Genomic DNA, 8,519 nt, shown 5'->3' on the forward strand with positions numbered 1-8,519 from the left:
GGGTCAAGGGGGGACCCCCTGGAAAATGAAAATCAACCAAAAATTACATATTTCACATATAATTTCATTTCAGGCACAAAAATATGTGTTAATTATTGTATGAACATCACAACTTCGAATTGTTTTTGAGGGGATAACTACAACACAAGTATGGGGGAAAATGTACCTTGCTTGCCCCCCCCTGGAAAAATACCGTGCTTGCCCCTTCCTGAAAAAAATCCAGCAGACGTCCATGCTGACAACCACACTACTTTATGTGTTTTCGATATTATCCTAAGTAAAGTATATTTGGATTCAAAAGTAATTGCTTATTTTTTGTTGTTGTAAAAAAAACTTTGCCCTGTGGAAATTTTTAAGGTCAAGCACCCAGGTTACTCCCAGATATAAATGCACTGCAGAAACATCCAAAGCTTAAAGGAAAAATGGAGTATAGTTCTTATGAACTTCCAAAACCTGTATCCCAAAAGTTGACTTATTTTATTTGGGAGGCATTATTATTTGAATGAGAGTCCAATATCAGAACCTCAAAATAATGAAATATATGTAATGAAATAAACATGTTAAATAATAAAACTTAATAATGTTACTGTACTGATGGAAATACTGTATATTTTGCAGTGAGGAACACATGGCATGTCAAGACGGCGATATTCAGTCAGGACAAGTGACTTCTTCTCCCGGAGTTGGAAATCCAGCAGAACTTTTGCAAGACCAGCTTAAGAGTTTCTATGCTTCCAAAATTTTTCAAGATCCTAGAGGGCTTGGAATGGTTAAAAACGAACCGGGAGTTGTGCCTCCAATGATTCCTCTTCCTTCACACTCAGCCTATCACAGTTATCATGGGTATGATCCAACGACGCTCGCCTCTCTACATTCTGCCTTACACTCGTGAAGAATATTTGCTCTCTGGAAAACTCGTAAGGATCATTAAGTGATGAAATCTGTGATGCAGTGTACATGGTGTTTCAAATTTATAAAGAGGTATAATACTTGAAGATGTACAAATTATAATTTGAACTTTATTTTGAATATTGACATTATTCTCGGATTCAATCACAAGTAAAACACACGTGCAGAATCTAGTGCTCAAATAATTCATATTTTATTTCATCTATTTGTATTGAAAACAATACCATGGACATTATGATGTACAAGGTCACTTCATGTTTTAGTAGTGTGTATTATTTTTAAGTTTTATTTTAGTTTTGAGAATTTTAAAAAATATATTAAGTTACAACTTTTCTTTTGAAATATTGAATATGAATATATTGAAGGCCTGAACAATAGTGCTGAGCCCAGTAAGCAAGCAAAATAAAATATGTTTTGATTAAAATGATAGGCAGATAGTAAGCTTATAAGAGTGATGAGTGATGAAACTACTAAAAGTACATATTTTGCAAGAGCATCTCAACATTTTGACCTGCAAATGTGTGCCTTCATCAGGATGATTTTTAATATACATATAGTATATTAGGCGAAAGAAGTGACCACATTCAATATATAGCTTTTTGTCGTTACTTTTTGGTCATTGTGTTTTTTAAATGTATCGGAACCATTTTTTCAAAAAAAATATTATTTTCGTGTTTCTCACGCTCTCTCATGTAAACACTGATTCAGTACAAATTTCTCAATTGTGCATAGCATTATATGCAATACAGGTTTTCCTTTTTTATTATTTAAAGCTAGTCATTATTTCCAAACTTCTTAGTAAATGTATATTTTACATTCTTTCAAAGTTATTGCGAGTACATTTTAGTGTGAGAACTACAACTGAGAAAATAAATTTGAAGGAGACTGTACACACTATTCTTAGCAAATCGTAAGTAAAAAAATTACGTAATTTTTACAACGAATGTTGAATGATAATTTTTGACATGGTGGAAAAAGTCATTTCTGTTATATGATGTACTTTTTTTGTTTCTTGTGTCTGTTACACAATATAATGTGTTGAATATTTTGTTCAATATACAAACAGGTCTTCAATTGTAATTAAGTACAAATCTAGTAAAGTGTTGACATGTGTAAATAAAACTAAGTGAATATTTAAAGTTAGATTGTGAGATGGCTTACGATCTGTTTGGAAAATGTCATGACATTACAGTACAAACACATACACACACACAAACAAATAAAAACATATTTGCTCACACTTTGCTTGCATTCAGAGAAGCATCATGGTAGTCCAATGCCAGTATGGATGCAAAGTGTTCTATTGATTTTAGAACAATATTTTTTTCTTTATTATATAAGTGTGAAACACCTTGTACCTTCTATATGTACAAATAGCATGTAAGATATTTGTATGTAAACAATATTTGATGGTTCCTCTTGTGTGAATATTTACTTCCAAGTAAAACCCATTTGCTTCTTAAAGTTTCCTGTTATTTATTACTCCAATTATCATTTCAGTGGCAACGTAAATCAATGTCATTCAAATAATGAATAGTTCTAGTAATATAGTTTTAAGTACCATAGTATTATGTTCATTTAGCTGGTCACTAAAAAAGTTTATAGGAACGGAATATATTTTAAAAAAGTAAAGTCTTCTGGATTTTATTTTATCTTGTGAAAACAAAGGCACTGGTCTCTGTGGCATATCACACTGTGAAGCCAGGGGTCCCTGGTTCGAATCTCATGGGTGTCCTCTCTTAGTGTTCCATCCAGTGGCGACTCATGGCTTTTTTTTTGGAGTGTAGGAAGAAGTCACGGTAAACCGAGGAAGGTTTGAAAAATTGTGTACGATAGCTCAACAAACGAAATGAGTTCAGCAAGAAACTTGAAACGGTTTTAGAGAATTCTTTGTTTACCCCCAGCCTTCTACCAATTTCCTGCCATAAAATTTTCTCACGAACAAAATCTGGCAGGATAAAGAAAAGATAGCAGATGGATCGAGGCATAGTTGCAAAAAGCTTGTCACTGTGTAGGCATACTCCCTTTTATTTGAAACATTTCCGCTGGTGAAGTGAAAATAAGATTTGGACCTAATTTTACTTCTATTTCCTGAAAACATATTCCTTTGAATTTGATTTCCCTCTCCGAGACACTCACATTTGCAGATTATGCTGTATTTACCATTATGCCAAAAGCAGGGTGCTAGGTGCCAACAAAGATCAAACTGTGCTAGGTTTAGTACCATTTTGCTGGGGTTGGCATCACTGATTGAGGATACCCTCGATGCTTCCTCGCTGAATGCTTTAAAACTGCAGCCTTCCCCCTGCCCCTTTTCCACTTCTCACCCATCTGCTTGTAGTGATACCAGCCAGGTTCCTCGGGCGGGGCAGCAAAGGGTGTGTGTCCATCGTCTTTGGGGCTGCAGGTGGAGCGAATGACAGCAGTCAACTCTCGACATTAGCTAACTTAGTCAATTGTACGTACATTGAGCTCATAATTTTACAACGTTCATTATTATTAAACTCCTATGAGTAGAGAACTGGAAGCAAGTATAAATGAACTGTAGGAAGTTCATCACTTCCTACATGGAGGAATCGCCCCTAGTTCCATCATCAATTTCATATTACCACTCATTCCCATCTTCGCGATAAGCCAAAAGTGGCTGAAAAGTGAAGTAAAATAAATCAATCAATCAAAAACAAAGGCAGTGAAGCTCAGTCACTTCTGAAGAAATTAGTTCTACAATACAGTGTAACTCTTGAAGCTTTCCTGGCAGAAAATAATAAAGCATTTTTCTCAGGCTGATATCCTGAGAAAACCTCTTATTTTACAGGAGTGTGTGCAGAAAACAACGAGGTCAAAAAATCAGCCATCACGGTTGACACAGGTTGCTAAAACACACCCCTTCACAGGGTCATTGACCACTCTATGTTCATGGTTAATCCTTTCCGACAACACTCTCACTGAAAATACAGTGGGTAGAAAGTTTGTGCAGCATGAAGTGTTGTTATTATTTGTAGCAGGTTACAATTGGATTCAAGGAACACAGTGATGAACATATACAAACTGAATTAAACATCATTATGAATGCCAGGTATAATTGGTTTTTACAAAATTGCATGTAAATAATAAGTTTTACAGGAAAGATAGAATCATTGCTCATATTCGGCAGGAAAGGACTCCTTTATTTTACATTCCACGCTAAAAGTAATCCTGCAGAAGATAGATTGTGTAGCGAGGAGAGTTTATCTGAAAAGGTAATTAATAAAACAGATCTTGAAACTTTCCACAACTTTTATTTACAAAGCCAACAAATATTATTCTTCTATACGTGCACTAACTTTCCATATATATATATATTTTTACACACATTTTAACACTCATTTCGTAACTGATATATTGAGTTCTCTCTTTTATATGCAATAACAGTAACATGTGATATTACACAAATGTAGCTTCATTATGCAGTACATATCAGGTGGGTTATTCATTAAAGTAAACAATCACAAAACATGATAAAAATATATTGCTTATAAAGTGTGCCAGTGTATTTTATGTTAGCACACTAATTTTTCATTATTTTTGTGCAAAATATTGCAATGTAGTGTAGAACGTATCCATACAGATATAGAATCAGTCTAGGAAGAACTTTTAGATTACACAATTTGGAATTTTCTTTCTAACTATACCTGTGATAATTTCAACTTTTGTTAGCAGGTATATGTAACTTTGGAGCATAATTTTAGACAAATCTTTGGTCAAGGTACTGATAATTTTTTCTTTAAATATCAGCAATAAATGTTGCTGGTCTGCATGTATGCTAATTTCAAAATACTATTGCGCAATTTTGCATAATCTGTTTCATGAGCATCTATTCTCAAGCAAATGTATCATTGACATTTGTTGATTGATTTGGTGTTTTAAGTCCACTTTATGCACAGTAAGGCTAATTTGGACTGGACCTACAGTTTAAAGTGGGATCCGAACCACTATGAGCCTCCACTGGGTATCGAACCTGGGACCCCTTGATTACAAGGTGGCGACGCTACCACTACGCCATCGGGGAGGCCCGTTGACATATGTTGTTTGATGTGTAGTTGTAACGTGAGTTTAAAATGTACAAATTTAAAAAAAATTATTTAATTCAAGGAGTACATATGAAGTAGTTAACTAGTTGAAGATTTGAGAATTATAGGTTTTTGTTAACACTTCCTAATTCGTGTGTGACATTTTATGAATTTATTATTGAAGCCAAAAAGCATTTTTTTTAAATCCCATTGTAAAAGCAACAATAATATATAAATCTACAAGCTTGGAAACCTCCCCAAACCCAACATGGTTGATATCCTGAGAAAAATCTTATCAGCAAAATGACTTTTTTAATGTTTCCAAGTTGCACAGAATTTTTGTTTGCATCTTCAGGGTCTAGAAGCAGTTTCAAATTGAAAAATGCTTCATTCAACAGTTGGAACTCGACAGGTGAAGCATTTTTCAATATGAACCTCCTGCTAGTGTCATGCTGAGAAGTTTGTGATTATAATGGAAGATTAGTATGAATGAATCATCTATCCGAAATGCATTAACCTTAATTCAAGAGTTGAGGATAGGATAAACAACAACAAATTTGAAGTACACCTTACAAAAATTAAAGCAACATAGCACACAATATCAAGCCTCTAATTTATTTATAGTGAAATTTGTTAAAAATTATTTGTTAGTAAATATATTTGAGTGACCCTTCATACAGTGCCACTGAGTGGATTGTTGTGGTGTTTCTCGTGAGCATACACTAGCAGTGGTGTGCCCATGGCATGAGCATCAGGTTTTTTTCTTTTTTTAGTAATTGTGTCTGCATTTGATGTCCCCCGCCACTTTGGGTCATTTTTTACAGTAAAATATGTTACTTGACACTAAACAGAGAGTGAGTGTCTGAACAAAAGGAGCCGAAATATGCTTCTGGATATATTCCACTGAAGAATCTGCATATGATCATGAAATGCACCACAGATAATCCACAAATTTGTGACTTAATCCCCTAGTGTAAAGGGACCCCACACATATATTTTCTAACACACACATGCACATGCATAAACCCCCATCTCTCCCATACACACACATCAATATCTCGTGAACATCAATCTCACAAGCTTGAAAACTAAGATTTTATTTTGCACATCTTTTCATGACTTTAATGTAAAAATACAGAACAGTTGTGTAAAAACTCTTGGTTGTTGAGTATGTTGAGAATATTTGGGGAGAAAAAGAAAGTTTCAAGTTTATATTTGGGAAGAAAAAGAAAGTTTCAAGTTTAGACTACAGTGATATAATCACACACCCTTAACACCTCCATAATTTTCTCAACACCCCCTAAAATTTTTCACAAAGACCCAATTTATGTCCATGTTGGCTCTTAAAATTACATTTACACCCCTGTAATTATGAACTTACATTCATCTCCCTAGATGGGAAATTCTGTATAAACCCCTGCAGACTAGCCAATTTTAGTCAGCTTCATTGTTAAGAAATGCAGTTTTAGTAATGTTTCAATACACAACCTCTTGTTTTTAGAATATCCTGTTAACTATATTTTGAGATATAAACTACCTACATAACATCCTCAAAGATATCTACACAATGAAAAATAACTTGCATTACATGCTACATTTGTGTAAAGTACATAATATACATAGTATAATGATGAAAGTACATTATGTTCTTTCTTTGATAGTTGTATTTTTTTATACAGTTCTTGTTCAGAACAACTGATTGGCTGAATAATTTACATATATTTCTAATATCACAATCTTGTCTTTACTGTAAAAGTGGATGATCTCAATTACTGGGAATTAATGTTTCTTCCTTTCTTTTTCAATTTTTGTAATGGCTTTAAAATTAAGATGTTGATGATATATCTTGCAGAATATGTTAATGTGAATAAAAATATATATATACAGTTCCAATTCATAGGATTATTTGGAAGTAACAGTTCCTAATATTTAATTTAATGATATTCAAAGTACATGCTTACACAATATTGGTTGCTTTTGATAATTCTGTTGTGAATTTGGATCTCGGCAAAACTACAAATCATCTGATACTCTTCTTCTTCTTCTTTTTTTTAGTATGTATGAAATTTTGTCTTCAGAGAATGATACAGGCTTATTTGCAGTTAAACACTAGCCACCCTCCTCTTCTGAATTAAATTATACTATTAAAGATAATGAAATATGCGATGGTACTGATTCACAATTGGCATTCACCAGTTTCTGTGTTGAGGCTTGGGTGGCCCTTGTGTCTGTCTCTGCAACAATTTTATTTAATGTCTCAAATTTTGAAAAATACAATGATGGTATTCTACACTCTGAAAAATTAGGATGCCTTGTAGAGCATTTAGGTGTGTACGTGCGTAAATCAAGTAGAGAAAATCTCCAACACTTTTCAATTCACCAACAGATCATCCACTTGAAACCATCCTAAACTTTGTTAATTGTCTTGCTGTGCATTTGAGTGGCTAAAAAGCAACAGCAATACATCCACTTGATAGATATAGCTTAGACTAAGATATACATTGGAGTTTCTATTAGTTAAATATAATTTGTAAATTATTCAACCATAGTTTTCTTAATATCACTGATGAATGGAAGACTTTAAACCTGGCCATGCCAGGCAATACACAGATCATTAAAATTCACAGGACAGTCTTAAAAGTATTCACCACACTGCAAATGGAATATAAAAATGAAATTATGATGCAAAGGACCACGATATAACTTAAATAAATTCATTTTTATGAATAGTTCCATATTTCCAGGGCTCAGAAATATGCCACTGTCAAATTCGATGGTATGACACACTTTTTGAGTTTTTAATTGACTACAAAACATATTTCTTCATCATCTTTACTAATTATCATGTACACCTTAAAACTCAGAATAATCAAGCAGTCTTTATGTGTAAGATATATGCTATATTATGTGCTAAATCCTATGTTCTTTCTAAGCAGTGGAACAGAGATTGATGCAAATATAGTTATTAGTGCTGTTATGCTTATAATTTATTCTTACTGGAACCAAAGTTGATTTCACAGGCAAGAAAAATGTAAGATGTCTAATTCTACAACATTTCCACTTAAATTTATGGTCCTTTTAATAATATCATTTAAGTATGATATGTACTTGCAGGCATAACATTATAATATAATTATACTAATTTCTCTAAGGACAAAATACTTCACACAACAATATGCATTTATTGCTTTCTTTTCCTTGGTAAGCTAGTGTGGCTTTTCCTTAATAACATCTGTTCTGAATTATTATTGGAGTGAATTTTTACTAATGTTTGCATCTAATTCATTAAATTATATTTATGCAGTGCACATAAATAATTGTTAGAAAAGAAAAAGAAGCATTGAAATATGCCTGCTCCTGTCTGAATTCCGTGATGATGTTAATTTTTCCCTTTAAGGTTTGGCTGGACTTTTGGCATGAGAATGGGTGAATTTTTTTTTTCAAATTTTCCTCTCCATTCGAAAAACCTCTTGGATATTTCAAAATATGAAAAATCACATATGCTTAGAATTCCTTCTAGAGCATTGGCGTGAATTTTCGCTTCAATTTCTTCCACTGTTG

At 33.3% G+C, this 8,519-nt stretch overlaps 1 protein-coding gene across 1 annotated transcript in view; it reads left to right on the top strand.

Moving 5' to 3' along the window:
• The window catches only part of LOC145978947 (homeobox protein SIX6-like), a 58,968-nt gene extending 56,613 nt beyond the window's left edge, over positions 1–2,355 (top strand). The window contains exon 2 of the mRNA XM_083111955.1: positions 619–2,355. Coding sequence (XP_082968081.1) covers positions 619–892 — 274 coding nt within the window. The 3' untranslated portion in view covers positions 893–2,355. The remainder of the gene's footprint in view (positions 1–618) is intronic.
• The last annotated feature ends 6,164 nt before the right edge of the window (positions 2,356–8,519 follow it).

Source organism: Lepisma saccharinum, chromosome 25, assembly GCF_977018435.1.
Source record: "Lepisma saccharinum chromosome 25, izLepSacc3.1, whole genome shotgun sequence".
In the NCBI taxonomy this organism is placed as follows: domain Eukaryota; kingdom Metazoa; phylum Arthropoda; class Insecta; order Zygentoma; family Lepismatidae; genus Lepisma; species Lepisma saccharinum.